Source organism: Electrophorus electricus, chromosome 1, assembly GCF_013358815.1.
Source record: "Electrophorus electricus isolate fEleEle1 chromosome 1, fEleEle1.pri, whole genome shotgun sequence".
NCBI lineage: Eukaryota > Metazoa > Chordata > Actinopteri > Gymnotiformes > Gymnotidae > Electrophorus > Electrophorus electricus.
In genome coordinates this window covers 6888647-6913371 of record NC_049535.1, presented here as the reverse complement: position 1 = coordinate 6913371, position 24725 = coordinate 6888647, and the positions used below count along the sequence as shown (strand labels likewise).

The 24725-nt window shown below is 36.9% G+C and overlaps 3 protein-coding genes across 10 annotated transcripts; 1 reads left to right on the top strand and 2 right to left on the bottom strand.

The window, feature by feature from the left end:
* Positions 1–314: 314 nt before the first annotated feature.
* On the bottom strand, positions 315–8632 carry si:ch211-122f10.4 (lysosomal protective protein). 3 transcript variants are annotated; one of them, XM_035533473.1, is made up of 12 exons: positions 8345–8632; positions 7849–8111; positions 7451–7562; positions 7190–7327; positions 6912–7073; positions 6059–6150; positions 5567–5651; positions 4011–4163; positions 2596–2732; positions 2325–2487; positions 2086–2175; positions 315–703 (listed from the first exon to the last, which is right to left on the bottom strand). In XM_035533473.1, exons 2-12 carry the CDS (start codon positions 8070–8072, stop codon positions 620–622), a joined length of 1440 nt encoding a protein of 479 aa, XP_035389366.1. In that variant the 5' UTR covers positions 8073–8111; positions 8345–8632; the 3' UTR covers positions 315–619. The 3 variants fall into 3 exon arrangements, with proteins under 3 accessions (XP_035389366.1, XP_035389371.1, XP_035389378.1); XM_035533478.1 differs by having other exon boundaries at positions 7849–8114; positions 8348–8632; XM_035533485.1 differs by lacking the exon at positions 8345–8632 and having other exon boundaries at positions 7849–8192.
* Positions 8633–8960: 328 nt separating this feature from the next.
* tmem208 (transmembrane protein 208) lies at positions 8961–12694 on the top strand. Of its 2 annotated transcripts, XM_026997861.2 has the most exons (6): positions 8961–9156; positions 10958–11053; positions 11150–11203; positions 11431–11567; positions 11695–11779; positions 11875–12694. In XM_026997861.2, the coding sequence occupies exons 1-6, from the start codon at positions 9151–9153 to the stop codon at positions 12010–12012; spliced, it is 516 nt and encodes a 171-aa protein (XP_026853662.1). In that variant the 5' UTR covers positions 8961–9150; the 3' UTR covers positions 12013–12694. The 2 variants fall into 2 exon arrangements, with proteins under 2 accessions (XP_026853662.1, XP_026853663.1); XM_026997862.2 differs by lacking the exons at positions 10958–11053; positions 11150–11203.
* On the bottom strand, positions 12150–24402 carry katnb1 (katanin p80 (WD repeat containing) subunit B 1). 5 transcript variants are annotated; one of them, XM_026997858.2, is made up of 21 exons: positions 23905–24401; positions 23747–23795; positions 22903–22985; positions 22500–22630; positions 21307–21424; positions 20979–21079; positions 20822–20863; positions 20310–20393; positions 20084–20199; positions 18673–18744; positions 18432–18582; positions 17536–17720; positions 15695–15846; positions 15539–15589; positions 15365–15423; positions 15069–15281; positions 14798–14947; positions 14621–14697; positions 14381–14455; positions 14041–14157; positions 12150–13590 (listed from the first exon to the last, which is right to left on the bottom strand). In XM_026997858.2, exons 3-21 carry the CDS (start codon positions 22940–22942, stop codon positions 13455–13457), a joined length of 2070 nt encoding a protein of 689 aa, XP_026853659.2. In that variant the 5' UTR covers positions 22943–22985; positions 23747–23795; positions 23905–24401; the 3' UTR covers positions 12150–13454. The 5 variants fall into 5 exon arrangements, with proteins under 5 accessions (XP_026853659.2, XP_026853657.2, XP_035382244.1 ...); XM_026997856.2 differs by lacking the exon at positions 23747–23795; XM_035526351.1 differs by lacking the exon at positions 23905–24401 and having other exon boundaries at positions 23747–23896.
* Between the last annotated feature and the right edge of the window lie 323 nt (positions 24403–24725).

Sequence of the window (24725 nt, the reverse complement as noted above, 5' to 3'; positions counted from 1 at the left end):
GATGGGGGGGGGGGGGGGGGGGGGGGGGGGGGTGGGGTGTTTTTTTTAAAGGCTTAGGTATGTTTAATAATATTAGGCCCTAATTCAAAGTAAGACATTTAGAGCATGCTCTCCTAACCTACACTGCACGCAGATGTAAAATGTAAACATAACATGAGCGTAAACATAAAGTGTGTGCATGCAAGGGTTTTGAATGTGGAGAGTGTTTTGAATGAAGCCCTAGTGTTTTGTCCATTCAAAACCCGTACTTGCAAAACACTAGGACTCCATTCAAAACAAGAAAACTTGTTTGAGCAAATCAGAGCTTACACATATTTAGTCGTGATAAATGCTTTCGTGTTTATTATTTGTATGCTCAGAGCATCGTTGTCTTATCAAAGTGCAATATTCCTTTTTAAAATCTTTTGCAAAAAAAAAAAAAAAAGTTATAAACCCAAGCCTGAAAGCTTTCTATCAGTAATAAAACTTGATCGAAATTACATTAACAAAAATAAGCATTTCTTTAATTATACACAAAATCCCTGAGTAAATTTACAAGATGCAATTCACAGATCACAGGGTGAATTTGAGATATTCTGTGCACTCTTTAGACCCCACTGCAGGGTAGTCTGGAATAAGGTTAATATGGACTGTTGGACAGAAAGCTCTGAAACAAGTGAAATGCAGGACCTGGAGCCCACTGAGGAACCATGTGACCAGCACCCTGCAAAGACAGTAATGTATTACAAACTTGTATAAAACATTTCACTCCATGAAACTGAAAAGAGACGAAATTTTAGACTGGATTATTACTTAATACTTTAATAATATGGGTGTAAATTTCAGTTAGTGTGCATTCCTGTTTAGGCTGGATTAGTTTACCTGGGGAGGCACTCCAATTTAACTGAGTACCAATGAGATTTGTAATATTGTTCCAGTATGAACATAATGTCCATAGGTTTACAAGTCAGGACCCAATTTGCCAAAAGCATTGAAGCATTAAGATACCTTTAAATTAAAAGGAGTGTGTTCAGTTTGACACTCCACCATTTAAAGATAATATTTAATGTTACTATACTTTTGGGTAAGCCAAATTCCACTTACATTTCACCAACAGAAAAGCAAAATCAGTTATATTCAAGGTATCATGTAATGTAATAAAACCGATTAATAGGCAATGTGTGTCCAAGAGCAGCTACAGACACTACAGTATATACCCTAACTAGGTAGGTTGGGGTTAGAGTATATATCCTAACTAGCAAGCTACTAGAGAGTTGTACCAAAATGAGGAGAGTGGTAACACTGATCAAATGCAGATGTAAATTTTAATATTCCCACATTAATAATGGGAACAGGGATAAGCTTTATGGTATTCCCATGGGTACTGTAATATAATGTCTTAATGCCACCAGTAACAGTGGGAGTGCAGACCTTCACATAGTTTAATCCTAAACAGTGTCAGCTTCTGTACAGTGTTTTGTTTGAGTGAGTTTATTCTTTGTATGATGGATGAATGGTGATTAAATGCAGTGGTAACTGGATGAAAGATGTACATTTTAATTTTACAAATCTTGTATCATCTGTAACTAGACAGAAAACCTGCTCAAGCATGGACTCCAAGGTGGTCATTCAGCCACCTATCAGAAAGCTGACCAATTACATTTTGAAAGAATATTCCCAAAAGCCATGGATAAAAACAATTTGCAATTTGATCAAAGTGGATGGATATACTGTCCAATACTGAGCAATACAATATAATTTGCCAAAGCACAGAGTTGTGGAATTATGAATTTATTAACATTGACTTTGAAGGTTTAGAATTTATATTAAATATCCCAAAAACTCATTACCAATTCAACACCCAAACATTTAAATCCCATAGTTGAAGATGAATTTTCAAAATTGAATTTAGGATTAAGAAGCACATCTGAAGTTTTATGTTTGAAATTATTATTAATTGACATACTCCTAGTACTATTAAATATTGGGTGCTATTTATTTTTATTATCCTTTTTTTTTTTTTTTGCAATTCACAACTGAAACAGTGTAATGATATGTACAGTAAACCATTACATTCACTTCAGAATTAAAACATTATTATCTTACCTTGACTGTGAGAAAAGTGATGTTGCCCATTTGCTGATAAAATCCAGCAATCTGATCTTCAAATAGCCAGTGCTGATACTTCACTGTTGGCTTTTAAAAAGAACAATTTATTAAAAATATATAAGGAATATTTGAATACTGATATCTAGACTGAATGTATGCCTTTGTGGGTTCTTGGTGGCTTAAATTCTGTGTAGTACTTCACTAAATGTGTAAAAGATGGTTGATCGTACACCTACTTTCTGTCCAAGCTGTTCAACAAACCACTGGTCTCCAAGGAAGTTGCAGGCCATATCTGTGTCTCCATTATAGACCAGTGCTCTCAGACCTAAAGCTAAGAGCTTCTCATATACAATTTTAACTGTAGAGTAGAGAATCTGATAATGGCTCCCAACCACATCACTGCAGAGTCATTGTGAAATAACATGTGTAAGATATCAGACTACATGCATAAATATTTAATTGAAGGAACAGAAATCCAAATCAAATTTGAAATAGATGTGTGTTTACCTGCAGATGTCCCATGGTGGCAGTATGTCAGGGATGTGTAGGGCCTTCCTAACATCTCCTCGGTTTAGCCAGTTCATTTGAGCTGTGCTATTGATGCATGGAGGCACTACACCAACTATAGGATGATTTTCTGTCAGCTAAACACAAACAATTTGGTGATGTAAGGATTTAATGACATAACATGTCCCAGCCAAGGTCAGAGGGTTAGTGTTAGACCAATGTGTCCCAACAAAGGTTAGAAGAATAACATGAGGTGCATGTAAATGTGTATGCTGAATGTACGAAGAAATTAACTCCCAGTACAAAAACCAAAAAGACATTTTGTTCAACCCATTTTGAGCAACAACTGGCAGATATCCAAATTCGGTTTCAATAAACCACAATTTTCCCCTCAACAACAATTTCCTTGAGTTGCAAAGCAAAACAATATTCCAATATTCTTGTGTGTCTCACAAGAAACATGCCTTTGATGTGGAAACTTCTGATAAAATCCAAATTTAATTGTGTGCACATTTAACTGGAGCTAATAATTTTGTATTTAGGTCTTTACAGTGCTCTGGTTGCAACTACAGAATAATTATGAAAAGAAAGTGAATATAAAATATGTAGATAATCTTCATTATGTAGATATGGTGATCTGTGCATTCTAATAATAATAATGGATAACTGATTATGCAGCCTATGCATCATCAGTCAGCAATTTGATTCTAGCACTCAATATACATTTTTGCTGTTATAACTGCCATAGCCTACGTTAGTCATACATAATCACATATATCCATATATTCATATTTACGTAGTAGGATAAACATCTACTTCCTCCACTGAAAAATAATCAGCTCATCTCTATATTTCTTACAAACTTCATTATTTTATATGCACATGTACAAGGATCTGAGCATGAGTATCTAACCCTGGGTTGACAAAGAAAGTTGTCAGCCACTGTTGTAAAACAATTTAACTATGGTTGTGCTTGTTAGGTTTTGTTATGCTAAAGTCAGTAGTCCATAAACTTGACCAACTCAAATATGCTTTGTGAGTCAGGCTTCAGGCATCTAATGAACTAACAGCTGTGAGACAGTTGATGCTACAAAACTGAATAGAATGCTGTTAGCAGAAATGGAGGGAAATTACCATTATTGGTAAAGAATATTGTTCCTATATACCTGACACCTCCTAAAATGTCTCCCCTCCATTTTTAGGTAATGATGACGCTTTAAATAACATCAGCCAGGTGTTGTTAGCTAGTTGAATTAACCTATTCAGCAGTTATTTGAACAGCAAAAAAAACCCCTGCAAAATCTACTAAGAGTCAAGTATAAACAAGTATTGTCCTCAAGTATTGTCCAAACTACGAATGCTAGACCACATTCTTGTGGTTATGATATGTGCTTGCAGGATGAGTTAGGACTCACATTACTGATCTTCCAGTGTTCCCTGTAGTTCTTGTAAAGGTGGAGCATTGTTCTTTCATAGGATCTGTGAGATCTGAACCCACCCGCACAATCCAGATAGAGAGCATATTCATTCAATCCAGAACTATAGACAATGCCAAATGCCTGCGCTACCTGGAAGACAAAGCATACAGATGTCCTTAAATGACAGTGCAAAAGAAAACACTACAAAACAGGGTTCATGAATTAGTTAGCCCTGTATTAATGGTAACATGATAACGGCCTAGTTGTTAATATCTACTTGTCTCTATTAGTATGGAAAATTCAACTCTGCAGGAAACTTAAGAAAATGTACATGTTGCAGGTTGTGTGGCCATAACTCAAAAAAAAAAAAAAAAAAAAAAAAAAACACTAAACCAAAAACTTCAAGATAACTTTTTCTTAAAACAAGCAAGTTATGTACAATGTAATACTAACTAGTATTTTGTGCAGTGCTTTATAATCATATCCATATACACTGTATACAGTACCATGCATATATGGTGCTCTACGTACCAAGTAGATATCATATATACAGCACCTTCCATATGTGGATTTCTATGCACCATGTAGGTATCATGTATATTGTACATATTACCATTCATATATTGCACGCTGTATAACAAGATTGCAGCACACACAGTTGGAAATGCTAAATCTAAAACATATGTACACTATTCTTTGTCATGCTTACAATATCTGTTTATGGTGCTATCGTCTTTCAGAGATGATGACCAGAGCAATAGGCTTATAGGTATAAGCTGTTTTATGAGTGTTTTATAGAAGGAGACTGAATTAGGCACTCCTCTCGTGCATGAAAAAAAGTGGTAGAACCCTCAGTCTCTGTTTTTATGTCTCTTTTATTCAACAGTTCCATCTCACTATACTGAATTCAATAAACTAATGTCACTCAATTATACTCAGTACCCAGCTAATTACAAACATAGCTATAAACTAAAGTTTTTTTTTGTTTGGTCTTCAACCTTAACGTACTGTTACATAACTTATGAAAACAAGAATTTTTTTAAATCAAAAGGGCTCCGATAGGCTCCAACAGAAAACAGGAACGCTTTCACAAAAAATGATCAACAGCACAAGTCATTGCATTACATGTTAAAGGTGCTGCAATCAATTTTAGAGCTCTTCATGAATTCCACCTGAATTTGCCCCTCCAAGGAGTCTACCCATTCTTTCTGCATGCCTTGAAACTCCCTGTTCTCATTCACACTCACTTTTCTCTTCCATATCCTGTGTGCACACACAAAATAATTGACAGGCAGGAAGAGTCTATCTGTGAAGAGGTTTCTTGATTGGTTAATACATCCAGACAGTGTTATGTTGCTTATTACAGAGCCCAAGGCAGCCACTGAGTTCCCCCTACCCCCACTCAGGGACAGCTATCAGGATGTAAAGACAATTAAGCCAAAGTGTTTTTAAAACACTTTTAATTAATCCAGAATATTCTCCCTCTGTCAACCCCCCTCCCCCCCAAAAAACAACATTTTACATGCATGTTTGTGTGCATGTGAATGAGTTACCGAAACAGAGCAATGTTCTTCACTGTTGTTATAGAAGTTACAGACTCCATCCTTGCAACAGTTTTCATTTAAGTCCTTCCACAGCCTACAAGCAAAGGCACATGTTACAGAGAACAGTTCAATACAAATATATGCAACCACAAACAGCCCAGCTCTTTTAGAAGTAAACCAAAGGTGGGAACAGGTAATTTTTGCATGCAACAAGTGAAATCTCACGTCTTTCAAATTGTCCTGAATTAGGACTTAAAGTATCAAGTAGAATCTCAAGTCATAATCTTTGAGTCTTAAATTAGTCAGAATGTGTTTTATACCAATTGAAATGACAATGCAACAACCTAAAAGTGGTATTTTTTTTATAATACACAATGAATGTTGTTTAATATCTCCTTTTTTTCTCACTGATATTTACATTTACAGCATTTGGATGATACTTTTATCCAGTGTCTAACAATTATTACTGAACACAACTTAAACTATGGAGAGCTCTCTTACTCTTCTCCAAACAGGCCATGGTAGTAACCAAAGTAGATGAGTGACTGGTCATTCAGAGCAAAGCTGCCAATACCATTCCCAACTGCAAAGCCCTGCAAATGAGCAGAGCATAAAGAAAGCAAATATTATATTAAAATTAAAAAACACTAACAAGCAATGCCCCTGAGGTCTCAGTGTAAATGTACACTGTAGAATTCAAGAAAACAGCTAACCATAAATGTGTCCTAGAGCTTTTCTTTCACCAAGTGATACAGGTGCCTATTAAAAAGATTCTGATTATTCTGTATTGCCTTTTTTTAATTAGCATAAACTTCAAAATCATTTTACTTCTTATTAAAACAGTAATAGTAATGATTCTTGTAAATCTCCAGTATTTTTCTCATAAACCTGAGTACGTCTCAAAACACTTTTTGAAACGATTATGTAGTGCATCTAGGGCTAAATAACGGGGGAAAAAAAAAAACTATACACAAATACTAACTATATACAAAGTGATGAGTTTGCTTTTGGTGTATAAGACCTCACAAGACCACACAATACTCTTAGTATCATTTTATTTAGTTTTATGATTTTTTTTGTTTGTTTTTAGTTTTTATTTAGATTATACTTGCATTTATCTGTATATTTTTATGTGTATTCAAAAAACATGCAGGTTATTTTAATAATTTTGCATACGTTAAATGTGCTACATAAATGAAAATTGTTGTTTTCTTTTTGGCTCAGAGATAAAACTGCTCACTGGCATCAGCAGTATGAGGCCCCTTCTACACAACTGTAAAATGACTACACTGATTACATCCATAGCTTACACTGCACAAATCATTCATAAATGTTTTGCAGCACTTCCTATTACCTGAAAGTTCACTTTGAGTTTTCCTCCCAGGGCTATTTGCAGGCTAAGTGTAGGAGCATAAATGCCTCCATAGCTCTCACCAAAAATAAAAAACTCATTTTGGGTAAAATTTGGAAACTTGGTAAAGAAGCTCTGCAATGCCAGATAGTTGTCCTCTGCCACCTGAAGATTCAAAACAAGGACAGTTAGGAGGTTTGTGTGTGTGTGTGTGTGTGTGTGTGTGTGTGTGTGTGTGTGTGTGTGTGTGTGTGTGTGCGTTTGCACTTTCTGACATGTACCTGATCATCATTAGTTGCATACTGCTTGTCATCTGAATAAGAGTACCCTACTCCAGCAGGAGACTCAAGATAAAGCATGTTAGCGATCCTATTCCAGCTGAATTCATTCTTATAAAGGGTGGCTCCATCATCGTTGACCTAATAACACATACACTCAGGCTTGAGTTGGTTATAACCATCTTTCTGAATGGCTGCAATAAAATACTCATCAGTTTGAGAGACTAAGCAATGCAAATGTTTGTGGTTTGTTTTTTTACTCACATGAAAGGGGCCATTCTCAGACAGAAAGCCATCCAGTGAGCTGCAGCCAGGCCCGCCATTAAGCCATAACACTACTGGATCTGCCAAGGGATCCCTCTGTGAGGTCACAAACCTAAAACACAAAAAGATTAAATTGTTACTTCATGCATTTCAAATGATATATTTTGGATTTATGGATGGATACATAGTCAGAATTGCAGGTAAACAAGCTGTGTGTATGTAGCTAGATATATATATAGAGAGAGATTTCAGGAAGTATCTGCAGTCTCTATAGTAAAAGATACAAGGGTAGCCAAAACTGCAGTTTTTCCAGAGAAACAGGACGTTTCAGACAGAGGTCCTTCATCACCTTTGCAAGCCAATATGCCACATAGACTAGCCAATATTAATAAACTCACCAATAATGCAAGAACTTTCCAGAGCTGGCTTTTAGATATCCCGACCACTGCCGATAATTTGGTGTGAAAGACATTCCCGGCAGGTTTATCACCTCGTCCGGATCGTACATAGCCCATGTTGTTGCCACAAGGGAAAAAATAACAAAAATACGCAGACAGCACATTTCACCGCGCAAGCAGTATAACTGAAAGTGTCCTCTACGCTTGGAAGCGTCTGGATTCATGACTTCTACCTTCGCCCCTTTCACCACTGAGTATATCGCCGTCCGCGTCCTACAAAGTCAAATGTTTCCTTTCAATGTGCAAAAAGCGGAAGTATCACCAGTGCATGACCATCATGTGAAAGACACGCAATATCCAAAATAAGGAAGAGGTTCTCTTTTAAAGAGTCCAGCAGTAACAATTGCCGTCCGCTTTATACGATTACTTGGGGGGGGGGGGGGGGGGGGGGTTAATGTCTACATTCTAAGCTTACGTTCGACTTTACGCCAAGTAACGTTTATTTTTTTAAGGTAGCATTAAATGAGGATATCCTAAAGTCGTGTTTTTGTCCCGTTTCCTATTTCATAAGTTTGACACTGAACCAAACGAGGATTAAAACGTTTTGTGGCGCACCCAGCCTTTGTGAGATGTGTGATATTATACCATGGAGTACAACTAAAGACGACAAATCAGAGAATTATCTTGCCAGTAACAAAGATGATAACCTATTTAAAGTATGTAAAAAAAAATAGCGTATGCCTATTCAAGTCAGAGACGAAAAACAGGCGAAGTGTGTAGCTTCTGTTCGCATCATAGTGAGTGTGCCCCCTGGCGTCAGACACCTTTCCTGTCGTTGTGGCAACAACGTGAACAAAACTGCAGCAAAATCGTTTTTATTAAAATCGACTCATCATAAAATACTCATTGTATGCTCACAACATCCTAACAAACACACAATTACTACAACACCATTGTAATCACCACAGGGAAGACAGACTGGCGCTTCCCCGCTCATAAAGGCGCGAGTTCCCGCCAATCCGCTTAACTCACGTGACGCGCGCGGACAGTGACGATTTAATCTTTCTGGCTGTTGATGAGGACCAAACGATTGACGCAGAATTCACGCGACGGAAAATCCCATTTCGCTGATGTGTTAGTTTTGCAGTAGACATTAGCTCCCCGATCAGTGTATGGGACGTCTTGGGCCTTAGTTTGCGTTGAAACCGATTTAGAAACTAGTAAGTGTAAATCGTAAATGCACCAGAGAAAGGAAATATCGCTCGAACGGCTCAGCAGCACGGGAACTAGGACGTAAATGACATGGCGGTACGTTTACTTTTTAAAAGTACAGTGAGCAAATATGCACTAGCCAAGCTAAAATCTTAAAAGTGCACAGCTAAGTAACGCTAACCTGTATTCGCTGTTGATTGGTGTTTTGTGTGAATCATCTGTTGCGTTGCTTAACTGTCCGGGTTGATTTCTTCTTCTCATAATACTCTGTAATAACTATTTAGCTACGCCACCCCTGATGCATTGCCAGTTAGGCCAAAATAATATAGGATTACTCAATGAAATACGTTCTGTAATTTGTTAGCTAGCTAGCTAACATTTAGTCCCGTGGTGCTTAACTCAAATGTAGTTAGAGTTTGAAAGAGTAATTGCTAGGTAGGTTAGCTAGGTTAACATATTGGATAGGCGAGACCGCATTTCTAAAAATATTATCAGTTTTTATCAGATTTATATCAGTTTTCTCGAGAAGACAGATAAATTAAAAACAATTTCGTGATTTGGTCAAGCAAATGCTCTGTCTGGCACTGATGATTTCTGTTGCCAGATAGCATGAAAAATAAACGACGACCATTTGGTGTCTGAAAAGGTGTATAACGTGAAAAAGATTAAAAATAATGAATGAATATATCTGCAAGCGACGATGTAACGTTTCCAAACAAAGTAGGACAGAGGTTGGGCTTCTACAGATTTGTAGGTTATCATGCATGCCGAATTTAATGAAGCTCAAACTAGGAGTTTCAGCTGTTCTGTCATCATATCACCGTTATTGATGAAAGTCCGTGAATCGTGCTATACTTTACAAGACTGTCCATTTGAGAGCACTGGGCAAAGTGTGCATGAGTTTGATCTGGTTTTAAAGTTATTTTAGTAATGTAGCGCCCCCTATTGATCAATGTATATTAATTAAACTTGGCATGACCTAGAGCTGCTTCACTATGTACCTGGCTGTCTGGTTTGGTAAGTATTGTGCAGTTGATTTAGAGCTCATGTTAATATAGCCACAGTCGCTAAAAGGTTTTAATATTTGGTAGCTATGTGGTAATGAAATTTCATATTGCTTTTTGATAGTTAAAATGTTTTGAGCTCTTTGAAGCCACATCTTTTAAACGTGGCTGTTCACCTGATTTGCAAGCAATATATAAAGAATTTAGATTTTATGAATTCTGGTTTAGCAGATATAGAAATTAGAATGAAAAAATCTGAACAAATGGGTTTCTACCATTTTGTGCTTGGAAACACGAATAATACTTTTTGTCAAATCAACATACTACTGCTTAAATTACCCCTAAGCATAGTTTGTTCATAATGTTTTACTACAAGTAAGCCACATGAAATTTAAAAAGAAAATTCTAATTCATACCTAGCTCTGTCTAGTGATAAAACCATTATTGTTGATGATTTCAATACTCATAATGACAATAAAGCCAACTCTTCGAAGGCATTTGTGTTGCTCAGAATTTTTCTTAGGTTCTACACAAGTTAAATCACACCCTAGATTTTATTCTGACTTTTACCCATATTAAGATACTTGCAGTCCTCTGATCTCAAGTCATAATTTGGAAAATGTTTGTAGTTATGAGCTATTAGGAGATCATTTTAAAGATTTTCATGATTTAGACAAGAAATCTTTACGATGAGTCATTGGGGGAAATTACAGTACTTCCTTATTTGTCATTATTATGACTTTTCAAGTCACTGTTTTTCTTTCTGCTGTGGTACAGCCAGGATTCTTTAGAAAGTAAATTACACAGAAAATTGTCTTCATATGTGGATTTGATCACTTAAAAAATGAAACCCTAATAAAACACTGATTTAAAACCTAACTGTCACTATTCAGCCTAAAGGTAAGGTTGGAACCAAAGGCAAGAAGCAAATCCATGAAGAAAATGAAGCTACTCTTAAATTCTACACTAGAGTCATACTAGGAGCCAATGTAAGACACATTCTGATGTTCTCACCTAATTTCCCCATATTAACTTCCTTCTCAGTTTGTCTTAATCTCACTACCTTAATTTCTCTCATACTTCAGACTATATACACAGCAGTAAATCTGATTTTCTATGAGACAACCTTTTGGACATGGGTAAGCATGTATGATGAGATTGTATGATGAGTGTATGCCTGCCTTGCTTATTATTAGTAATAAATATTGTTTTTTGGCATGATGAGTGTTAATTTATCATCTTCATACCAGTCAATGAGCAGTGAATACATGGTCCAATTTTTCAGGCTCCAGAAGTATTGAACAGCATGTAACTTTTCTTTCTTTTTGCTAGGTCTCCTAACTCATTGTATCGTTTTTCCTTCCAGTTCCTACTGTTGTTTGCACTGATGGTCTATGTGGGCAGCTACAGGTCCATGGCAACCATGGCCAAACCAGCATTTGCAGATGATGGTAGTTTGCTGGATGGAGGAATAGATCTCAACATGGAACAGGGCATGGCTGAGTCAGTACCAGCTTGTTAATAGTTTATTTAACAGGGACCAAATACATTCATCATGTCATTATGTAAATGTGCCAGCTTCAGCCGAATGGCTCCCATTCATCTGCACTAAACGTTTTATTTCACATAGGCATCTTAAGGATGTCATCCTGCTCACAGCTATAGTCCAGGTCCTCAGCACACTTTCCTCATACTTCTGGTGTCTCTGGCTTTTGGTAAGACCAACATTTAGCAGCTTTTTAACTATAAGAGCAATATTTGTATTTTCCCCAATGCAAAACCTGTGGGTTTTTTTTTTCTCCTTGATCAGGCTCCTGCACGGGCTTTACACCTGCTGTGGGTGAATGTCCTAGGTCCCTGGTTCTCTGCTGAGTCAGCTGCACCTTCAGAGGAAGTTAATGAAAAGAAGCAGAGGCGACAGGAAAGGCGGCAGATGAAGAGATTCTAGCTAGTCCACATTCGTTTTTTGTTTACTCCAGATAAACGGAACACAAGATGATCCCCTTGCATTTTTTTTAAGTGAAAGAAATACAAGAAGTGATTTATTAGCAATTTAAAATTTCTCACCAATCTGTCCTTTTCAACTTTTTTTTTTCTTTGACTTTTTGCCCTCATTCTCCTTCCATCACTTCCCCACTCTTTTGCTCAGGGTTCACCTGATTATTTTTGTGGGTCGGGGTTAAAAAAATGCATCTGTGTTTTGTTTTTTGATTAGGGCACTATTTCATTTTGAAGTGTTACTCACTTTAAAAAAATGGATTGCTGCTACTGTTGTATCAAGCCCACTAGTAAGTGAGACATGCCATCATCAGTGGAAAGTACAGCTACCAACAGGGACCCTGCCTTCAGAAATTGAGGGCGCATGAGCCGATAGAGCTTCAAAGCGCAACCATCAACTGTTCTTAGAATGCCTCATAGTTTTCTAAACTGCATTTTTAAGTCAAGGTATAAAGTATGCAAAGCATGATACCGTTATTACCAAAGTTAATCTATATTCTGAGAATATAGCATTATCTTTGTTAAATATTTTTTCTCCTCAACAATATGCTAATGTGAAAATGGACTGGTGCCATTTTGGAAACGTGAGGTAACTACATGATGTTGAGTGACAATAAAATAGAATACAGTTATCAATGTTATCTAATTGAATGGCTTGAATGAAAGTGGTCTGTATAGCAGCTTGAAGTTTTATTTATTTAAAAAAAATGTCTTGGGAAGTGAAAAATTCATTAAGCAGTTAAAAAAATTTTTTTTTTCACAAATCTCTTATACCAGTCTATATATACTACAAAGAAAAAGTACAGTAGTAATCTAGTTTTAAAATAATCAAAAGTATTTACATTAGTCTTATTCTTTGATTTTATCTGCAGTACAGCAGATAAAAATGTTATGTACATTAGCAATTGACATTTCCCTAGCTAGTCCTTTTTAATTTTAGTAAGATTCCAACTTGAGACATAAGTTACAATGAGTTACCCTATTAATGTTTTAGTCTTATATTTTAAAAAAGCATACACTTTAGTATTTATACATTCTAAACTTGTAGCATATTTACATGAAAATTACACAACTTGTAAATTCAAGGGAGTATCATGCATTTACTGATCACAAATTGTAAGATGGATCAAATACATTTTATTCAGACAAAACATTGCTTCTGATGTTACAGGTCTAATGTCTTACGAGATTCAAAATTAGAAATACACATACCAAGCAAAAGTGGTTTTGGATCTATACAACTGCATTTTTTTTTTACATTTTTTTTTTTTTTGCATTTTTTTTTTTAAAAAAAAGGCTGTTTTGGTTTTTGCAGACTGCTGCCAACATTACAGCCTGCAGACACAATCAAGTCTTTAGGCACACAGTGCTTTCACCAGTAGTGTGCGTGTGTTAATAGTCCAGTGGTGCCATAAGTAGCTGCAATTCTTTGAAAGTGCTGCCATGACGACCAACTTGCTCAGCCCGGAGCTTTACGACATTACTGAGGTTCTTCAGCTGCTTATAGCATGCCTTACATTTTTGATGCCTGTGAAACAGTAACAGTTATTCAAACATGCCTTACCTATGCTGCACTCCCACAGCTGTCATTAAACTACTGACTGGTGCAATATCGTTACTCATAGAAAATTGGGACAGGGATTGCAATGTACAATAACCATGCTTTACTATAATGTTATTTTAATGCTTAGATTATTTCAGGATAACAGGTCACTCAACTATCTCACTTTTATTGGACACTTTACTAGTCTACACATATCTTTGGGTTAATACTCTTTGTACATCCTGTTCTAATAGAACTGCCTGCTGCATTATCAACTGTTATCTGTGGTGCACTTTAGTATGTGTCAAACTGTTAAGTCTTATAAAGTGTTTTATTCACCACTAAGAAAGCTTTTTGCTATACTGTATTAGACATAACACCAGTGAAACTGAATAGAGCTGTTTAGCACCCAGAGTGAATGAAGGTTATACTAGCCTCTCCTCCCGTGTAATGTCCACTCCAACAGATGGAGGAGCGGTTAAGGTGTCTGAAATCAATGGCCAAAAACGCTTCAGAATCAGTCTTAAAGAGGTACATCCAGTCTGCACATAGCTAGGGGCAGAAAAGGGAGAGAGATTTTTATATTATATATATATATATATATATATATATATATATATATATAAAAAAACACACACACACAATCATATAATTGTGTCAAGTATTCTGTCCAAAATACCTATGGACTGTCTAAACATAGTCATAGTGTACACACTTACAGACTGCAGTGTAGAAGTGTTACTGCTTCGCGTGATGTCATATGCCTTACACCTACCTCTCATATTTACTCTGCAAGAGCTCCTCAATCTGAGGTAAGATTGAGCTGCAGGTGTCCAGTTTCCAAAGTGACCTAAAAGTAACCGTTTACCAGATGATGAGTATTATTATTAAAATTATTATTCAAATACTTATTATTCATGGAAGTTTTTTCAAATAATGTTCTTATTCTGATAACCTCTATTAGTGCAGAGGACTTTTCATTCATGTTTCTGAAGATATGGATGTGTATGCTTACGGTTTAAGGTTGATTATATTGAGGACGTCCACCACAATGGACAAATCATTCATGGACACAGCAGAGTCAAGTGTTGCCTACATTGTGAAGGAATACATGAAACCAGTGCTATTAGCAAAATGCAGGACTGTACCATCTCTACATATATTACTTGTTGAGTAGTTTTTGAGTAATTACCTTGATATTATTTCTAGCCCAGACAATCCGCACCATGTCAAGATTTTTGTGTCGGCTGGTTAGCATCACACACATCGTGTCGTGCCCTTTTCTGATCTGAACCAGTGCCTCTTCATCAGATGCGACACTGGTCTTACCACTTTGTGCAGGCTTTTATGTACATGAACACACACAAACAGGATTTTGTATGAATACATGAAGGGCATGTATAAGTAACTCTACACAGAAAATTCAGTTTCTGAGTAAGACATGAGGATCCATTCACACTCACTGGTAAGAAGTCCCCTGCATTAAGGCCAACAGGCTCATTGCGTGTAGAGGGGATGACGGCTGAATTGGGTTTGAGTTTGGATGTAGGTACAACATGCCCTGAGGGAGGAGCGAGCGACGCTGTTACCACAGAATTGGGTGGTCGTGGGACGGCAACTACAACCGTGGGCTCCACTCTCAGAACAGGCGTGGAGGAGGCAGTGGGTGCCTTCAGCTGCACACAAAAATACACACACTACATTAAAACACAAATAAACCAGAAAAAGCAAAGAATAAAAAAAGTAATTTAACACATACTCTGTCAGGCATTGGAGTAAGGATCTCTGCAGCTGGACTGGGCTTTAATAAAATGGTGTCTAAAAACAAATACATAAATTGAGGAATTTTTTGGCAGTTATCTTCAAATTAAAACCACATACACCTCTATACCCAATATATTTTAGAATTTAATTATACACACTTTACACTCACCATCCTCAAGTGGGGCAGGGAAGGGTTCATTCGTTTTGGGAGGTGTGCGTGCTGAAGAGAGTCATAGCAAGAAACATGAGTAAAGAGAAAAAGATGAGACTGTATATCTGTGTTCTCATGTATTGTAAATCCATGCATGTAACATGGCTGTCTCACAGATGGCATTGCGGGGCTGAAAGATCTCTCTGTAATCATCTGGATTGGTGATTTCTGCACTGCTCTCTTTCTCATCACGCTCCTCCTCACTGCTTGGGCTACGCCTCTCCCCCTCAGGACTGCGCCTGTCTGCATCTGGGTTCTGCTTCATTCTACGTACACATATGCACAAATAAAAACAATATCAAAAAATTGAATAAAATAATAATAAATCATAAAAATCTATGTATGAGTCAAAAGATAAATGACAAATTATAAAAAGTGACCTCAAAAGCAGGTCAATTACTGGTTGCTACAGGAATTCATATTAATTAAACTCAAATGAACGATAACCCTGTTTCTGTTTTATCTTTATGAGCACACCTAAACCTTTAGGAACTCATAAGTGATCATCCATTACTTACTGCTTCTCTGGTATATCTTTACATCTAGTGTAGGTGTATTTCTCCCCCAACTGAGTAGGATGGTTAAAAGCTTCCTCAAAAAATATCACAGCAGTGTAGGAACTGGATGCACCTGGGAGTCATCAATTCTAACAAACTGACATCTAACGCCAACTCTGTGCTAATAAATTCAATTCCAAAAGTATTTGGACAACGGCAAATTTTGCCTCTGTACACCAACACAATGGATTACAAATGAATCAGTTAAGATGTAACTGAATTGTAGGCTTCCACCTTTAATTCAACAAAATACTGGATTAACCATTTAGGAGTACAAACTTTTTTTTTTAGATTAGTTCCCCATTTTCATATGCTTAAAAGTAATTGAAAAACTGACTGACAAACAGTTTCATGGCCAAATGTAGCCTGTTCTCTCATTAATTCATGATAATTGAAGAAGACAAAAGGTCTGGAGTCCAGGCATTGAAATGGCATTTGGTAGCTGTTTATGGGAACTCTCAATATGTGGTCCAAAGTGTCAACATTTGGCTGAACAAACAAATCTATCAGAGAGATAGCACAACCTTTACGAGTGGCCAAATCAACAGTCTGGTACATTCTTAAAAAAGAAAGAATGCTTTGGTGAGCTCAGAATCCCAAACATATTGGAAGACCACGGAAATGAATGATTGCAGAATTCTTTCCTTGGTGAAGAAAACCCCCTTCACAACATCTAGCCAAGTCAAGAACACAGAAGGAAGTAGGTGTATCTTTGTCAAAGGGTACAACCAATAGACGCCTTCATGAATATAATTACAGAGGTCTGAATTAAAGATGCAAACCACTGCTAACATTCAAGAAAAGAAAGACCAGATTAGACTTTGCCAGAAAAAAAAAGCCTGCACAGTTCTGGAACAAGATTAATTTATACCAGAATGATGGGAAGAGTATGGAGAAGGAAAGAAAGGGCTTATGATGTGTAGCATATCCACCATTGACATCATCAGTCACATGCTGTAAAACTGACAGGATGGTGCTTCACAGGACAAATGGATAATGACTCAAAAATACCATGAAAGCAAGCCAAAAGGCGGCAAAGAAATGGACTTTTCTGAAATCACAGAAGTCAGTCACCTAACCTCAAACCAACTGAGCATGCTTTCCACTTACTGAAGACAAAATGTAAGGCAGAAAGATCCACTACATTTGATGACGTACAAACTGGTAACTGTCAAGTAAAGTGAAATCTAGGCCAGAGCTCATCTAAACTGTTTTTTCAAGCCTGTCATTAAAATTTCATGGTTTATGGGGCGAAACGCTGCACTCAATTTAATCCACACCTAGAGCACACTAAAACACAACTCAACTCAACTCCTCAAGTGACAGGAAGTGACATCACAGGAAATAACAGGAATTATGTCTGGAATGCATGTGTGAGCAAAAGGAATTGAGACGCACTTCTGTCTGTTGCATGATGTATTGGTTCGCTCATAGTTACGGCGTAGTGTTGTTCCTTTAGGAGTGGGAACTGCAAGTGGCTTATCGTCCTGAATTAGTCCTTGGATCACGGATCCTGATTTCTTTACTCGGCTGAGATCCACAACATGCAGGCTCACATTCATCTGGCTGTAAGACACTCCAATCTAATCAAGGCAATGATTAATAGAGAGGATAAAAGAGAGGGTGAGATAGAAACACACATTATGAGCCTAGCTACACTTGTTGAATGAATATTCTAGCACTTAAAAACAAACAAACAAAAAATAAATCAAGAAACAAACAACAAAAAAAAACCCACAGATTGAAAGTAAACTTAGGGCAGTTGCTGAACTCAACAAGCCCACCTAGACTTCCATTACAAATATTTCAAATCAACAGGCTTTTATTGTTTTTTTAAGTACAGGGACCACATATGTTCTTGTTCATGGTAGCATGTACTACAGGGATGAGGATGAAAAACACTTTTCATCCTCAAGTTTTCCTTTAATTATTTTTATTGTTGCAAGTTAACTGTCAGTGTGGAAGACTATGACTTTATTGTGACGTAAACTGCCACCTTAGACACTAACTAATGATTTCCGCAAAGGTTTCTGAGTGGTAAGTTTATATGGCAACATGCCCAGGTATGGTTTCTTAATAAAATATCTATGCAAGGTGAACCATGATTGAATATGGTGCTATAGTTCATTCACAATGAATATGTATCAAACAAAAAGAATTCACTCAGTTAACATTGGAACTACCCCTTTCAAATACTTCATAATTCATAGTAACTAAACCACCAAGATGTTATTACAATGAAAAATGCATATTAAATACACAAAAGTATATGTCTTTCTCAGTATGGAACTGACCATTTGATTGTTGCAAATTGCAAGGTCAGCCACCTTGCCCCAAGCTACATGCACTGCATCAAAGCAGCGGTCAGGTTCCCAGCCATACACTCGCAGTGTGTCCTCTGAGCCACTGTACAAACAACTACCATCAGGACTGAACAACACACACCTACAACAGAAAACACAGATAAACAAGGTGAGAGACTTCAAAAACAACAACAACAACAAAAAAAAAGGAGCGCCAAAGAGTGATATCCACCTTACAACTCCTGTTTCTCCTACTGAGGAGCCTATCATCTCAAATTTCTCCAGATCCCACAGCTTTATGGTCCTGCCAAGCGGATGGGTAAAAGTATATCTGTAGGTTATGAAGTCTAACTCTGGGAAAGTGTTGCTACTTGGACCAGAGTGACATCACACAGAGTAAAAGCAATAGATCATGCATACCTGCACTGAAGTAGTGGGAAATAACTACGGATAACTCCTTACACAGCACGCAGCGAGAAGTGGGAGGTAATTACAAATAACTCCCTCTTATTTCTATGAAAAAACTGTAATGTCCAGGCATATAGCATCTATGTAACCTGATTATTTTTACATGCCAGTGAAATCTATCCAATTTTGTATTCTCTTTTATTCAAACAAATCTCCACATTTTCCTTTGCAGACCAAAACAATTTTTACAGCATTAAACAGCCTAAACCAATATTTTTCACCTACTCAACCAGTATATCTAGAGTTTAGGTGTGCTTGCACATGGTTTCCCACCTTACTAGTACAATTACACCTTTTATTTATACAGAGAAACTGCTCTCCCTAGCCATGACTCTAGCTCTAAACAGTCAAGAAGTGCTTCTAACAGAAGATCTGGAACTAGGCCTAGCTCATCAGTCTCATCAGGTGGATATCCAAGAGTGAGGAATCTCTCATACATGTATATATGAAATGTACTTTTTGCAAATATTTTGAAGGACACAATAAGGACACATTTTTGGTTTTATAGGCAACCACACACTGAGAAACCTGTGAGAAGTGTTTGGGAGTAGTCAAGTCTGAGATCACAATGGACTGAAAAGCCTGCCTGAAGAGAAATGGCAAAATCCTGATGAGATATAGAACAAATCTGAATTACTATGTCAGTGTGTGATAAGAAGTATGTCAGTTTTCCAAGTCTACAGGTTTTGTGCATTTTTAGAAGCCGTGATGAGATGTTTTCAAAGGAGACTACAAAATCATTGTATAGGCATGTACTTCCAGGGATCTAGAGCGTTACTTACAACAGATTGTAGCATTAGGAATGGAGTTAGTGAAGAAAATATTAGTTACTGGCTATGTGGAGTCTTCCAGTTTTACTTTGTAGAAGGATAACTTCATAAATTTGTATCTTGCTTTTACAGCATTACTTATTAGAATAGACACATCGCATCTGTTTGCCCCATGTAGGTCCTCTTTTGTTGCTGTTTGTATTCATCTTGATCAAACTCTCTATGGTACTACTTATTACTTTACAGATATCACAGAATGCCACAAATCAAACAATGAAAACCACGATTACCATATAAACCAAAATAAAAGCAGATTAGAATAGCAGAACATAATCTAAAAGGTAACTATAATAACCTTTATAAGTCAATCTCTTATGTTCTCATGCAGTAAAATACACTGAATACCTGTCAGCACTCCCTGAAGCCAGAAGGTACTCATTAGGGTGAAACTGGACAATGCTGACAGATGAGGTGTGTGATGTAAATTCTGTGATCATCTTCCCGGCTGTTAAATCCCACAGCTAAAAAGGGGAAGGGCAAATGAGCATTAAGACAGAACAGAACAAAAACACAACAGCATGAAAACATCAAACTGCTTATCTACACATTAATTACAAGGAGTATTTATTGCCTTAATTGTGCTGTCATCACTGGCTGAAGCAAGCCACTTCCCATCAGGACTAAAGGCCAAAAACCGCACCGCTTGAGTATGCCCCTACAACAAAGGAAGGAAACACACCTGACTATAGTATTAACTGTTTAATTTGAACAAAACCACATTATAGACAAAAGGAAAACACTAATTACAAACTCACAAATTAAAAAAATAATCAAACTAATGGTGTTTACACTGTATTTGGACACTTTATTCCAACCCCAGATATTCAAGTCAAACAAAAATACTTTTTTCCCCCACTGCAGTCCAACTTACAAAGCTTTTGAACTTTCTTTGGTTTCCCTAAACTACTAGCTAAAAAAAAATTTAAAATCACCCTTGGCAATATATTGCAAATATATAAACATTTTTCCTCAACAAAACGTCAGTTACAAGCATTACAATAAATTTTTGTGAAGCTTGATTACCTGAGCTTATCATCATATACATGCATACATCTCTAAGACAACACAACGATTTTCATTTACCTTATACCTGAACACGCATCCTTTCCTCCTCACATCCCACAGCTACAAAAAGCAGAATTTATATGTATTTTAATACAATACACACAGGAATTTGCAGACATTTGGAGGATATATGACACATATGTTGCAAGAATAAAGAGTAATATGCTTGTATCACCTTAATGTTAGTGTCCATGGAGCCTGAGGCCAGGTACTCCCCAAATGGATGGAAGTCTAGACTGCAGATATTTGCCTTGTGCCCTGTTAATGTACGAAGTACTACAAGCAAAACAATACTACATGGGTAAACATGGTTTTTCTCAATTTATCATGTGTGTGTTCAATATATCTGTTCTCTCTTACTTTTGTTGCATTTATTGTGCCTGAACAAAAAATGGGTTGCATCTCCAATGCATGTTTTTACATGTACATCACTTGATTCAAAATGTTTCTGCTTAGTGCCTTCAAGTTTCAAATGAAGACGTCCATAAACACACTAAACTCACTCTTGGCAGCTTCCAGGTCCCAGACCCGCAGAGAGCCTGACTGAGAGCCAGCCACCACCTGCTCCTCAGAGCTACTGAACTGGACACATTCCACAGGGGTGTTGTGGCCTGTTAAACTCTACACAAGGGGACAAAAAACAAAAATGTATTCAACAGCTTCACCACAGACAAGATATGCAATTGCAGAGACAAAGTAGTAAGTTAGCAACGAATGTCTGTTTTGCATAGTTTCACACACACCACTAGGAATGGGCGATCTTCCCAAAAACAAAAATCATATCATGATCTTTTTAACATAAAAACATGATCCAGAATCTGAATTGCAATCCTTCTTCCCAATTTTTACAAATGCTGTCAATATCCAAATTTGAAACAGCCTATGATCTTATCCATTTGCACCATTTAAAACATATTGCACTAGACACTTTCAAAATGGTAAATTAAACCTGAGTTAAACTTTATTCTAAATATTAAACTAAGCTGTAAAAATAAATAACACAACAATTAAATAACAGATTTTTCAAGCACTGTAGAAGGAAAATGTAAACTAAAAAGTGCTTTATTTTGCAGTCCTTTGTCTTTCATTATTAGAAACATATTTGCAACTTGACAAATCGTACCATGCATCCATCATCAGTGTCTGCATCAGTGTCTTAAATTCCACATTCTATAGTTTTGAATGGCACCATGTCCTTAGCTAGGTGTGATTTGTCTTTTTACCTTGAGAAGTTGCCCAACAAAGATTACAGATAAATTTGTTTTCTGAAAAATCTGACTGTGCATAGCAGACTGTATATACAGTCTATGGTACATAGCCATCACATTAATACTACTGACAGAGTCACTTTTTGGCACTAGCTCCATATCTTTCTTACAGTTAACTCACTTTGAACTGTTTTTTAAAAGAGTCACAAACAAAAATGACCCCATGATAAAAGCTAGTGTTATAGTATGCCAATCAGCAGTCACCTTGTAGGCAATCATTCTGTCGGTTTGTGAACATAGCATGGATGCTCTTTATTACTGGCCATCTGTTTTTGTGAAGTTTGGGAACATTAGTGCAAGAACATAAAATGTCGTGATCTCCATGATTCGTTTGAAAAGTGGACTATGCAAATCTTCAAGCTCGATCACGATATCAAATTGTCAGATCGCCCACCCCAACACAAAAGGCAATCTGATGGAGCCACTACCATAATGCAGTTAGGTTTGTTGACAGCCCAGATGTTGACTCTGCAGTCTTCTCCTCCAGTGGCCAGCAAGCGACTTGATGATTTACCCAACACCAATGAAGATACATTACTAGAGTGGGCAACCATGTCCTCTAAAGCACAAAATATACATTTCAGGAATAAATGTATAGGAATAGAAATGTACAGGAACAAAATCTATAACGCTGTACAAAATCTCAAGCACAGGGCATCTCAATTTCAGTCACAAACAAATAATTCAGTAGCATTTAATTGTACTGCCTTAGAAACAAACTATTACTCACACTAAACTGCAGCCAATAGGAACTGAGCACCACTAATACATCTGCAGATTTGTTATGAGTTAGAAATTAATCAAAATTGACTTGCAAAAAGTTGTACTTACGGAGTTTCCATGCAACTTTTGTGGCACTGGACTGAGCCATTGTGAATGTGACATCAAACTCAATGCAAGGTAAAGGACACTATCTGTACAAAATGAAATATTCTGCTGGCTTTATTCTCTTTTGATGGAATAAAACTACTTTATGTTATATATAAAACAAACAATAGTTAAACTGAATTGGCATGAAAAACTGTAATACTTCCTTCATCTGGCAACAACCTGCTATAAAACAATAAATTACCAGAAATAACTTAGTTATTAGCGAAGACAAAACTTCCTTTGATTACAAAGCATGTTCATTCGTTTTTAATGAAATAGTCAATTATTTTGTATATAGCTATTGCATTTAAAATTATAGCAACAGTTTGAAAGTCAGTTTCACTCAAAATTGTGATTTAAAATTGTGGTAAAGTTCACAATTTGCAGAGAAACAGAACGTTTCTGACAGAGGTCCTTCATCAGCTGTGTATGTGTGCTATTCCTAACGAACATAAAAATATATAGCTACAGGAAAAGTATTTGAAATAACCCACTCTAGCCAGCTAGTTATTGTCCGCTTTCTACTTACCGAACCTAGCTTGATTAACTTTAGATTGCTACATTGAAATTAGACAGATATCGTTAGCTAGCTAGCTAGTTAGCTAACCTAGTTTACGCAGCACTTCAGTCTTTACACTAGTTAGCTACCCTAGCAAGCCTAATATTTTGTTCAAATGTAGCTAGTTTAGGGATTTAGTTGTTTAGTTAGTATAGCTAGCTTGCAGTCTAACCTGACGTGAGCTACATTAGTCAACGCTAATTTAGTGGCTAATCTGCTTTCAAACACCAATGCAAAACAACAAACTTGTTTCAACTGCTTCGCTGGTTCGGTGCTATGAGTTGAGCTTCTTCTTCTGAGAATAAATAAAACACATAACTTACGGAGCAGGAGCCTGTTAATAACATTTTCAAACATAAACATTTATTCGATTTAATCCACCCAGCTAACCCTAGATAGCTCACCTCATTGTTGTCAAATTTGTTTCGCCTGTATCTCTGGAGATCTGGACGCCGCTAAAGAACGAACCTTTCGGATTGGTTGCCTGTTGCTAGATCTCGCGAGGAAAAGGACAAGCAACCTCACACCGTAAACAAGAACGCATGCCGCTAATACGTCAAAATCTATCGTATTTTCTAATAGGTCCTGGATTAACAACACAGCACAAGGCTTTTAGAAACAGTGAACGATATTATGAAGGTTTGAGCGGTTCTATATGCCTAGCTATTTCTAGACAAGACTTTTAAGGTGTGCAAAGTCTAGAAAATAATATTCCAAAAGTAAACACGTCCTAAGACGTTTGACTATCGGTATGCACCCGAAATAACAGAAATGTAATTTTTGACTCATTGCCTAGTAATCGATGTTCTCCCAGTTGTCCAAAGACCAAAGTTTCCTTACTATGACAGATTCAATAAAGTGTCAGCGAAAAACTGTATTTCCCAGCCAAACTTTCCTATCTAGACACTCCCAGACAATCCACGCTAGTCAGATACATATGGATAAAACGAGTCAGGGGTGGGGACAGAAAGATGGTGGTTGACACATATCTATTTTTATTTGTATTGTTGTTTTTAAATTCTATTTTTTCATATATACAGCACTTTCAGTAAACATTCCCCCTGATTAAACGTATGTGTGTATTCCATGAACACTCCCTGTTTATAGATTGAAAACAGCAAGACCAAACTGCACGTTTTCTCATGTTTTCGTCCAGGTTGCACAGTGCGTTAATCTTACACACAAAATGATTGGATAATTTTAGATATACAGGCTATAGAGGCGG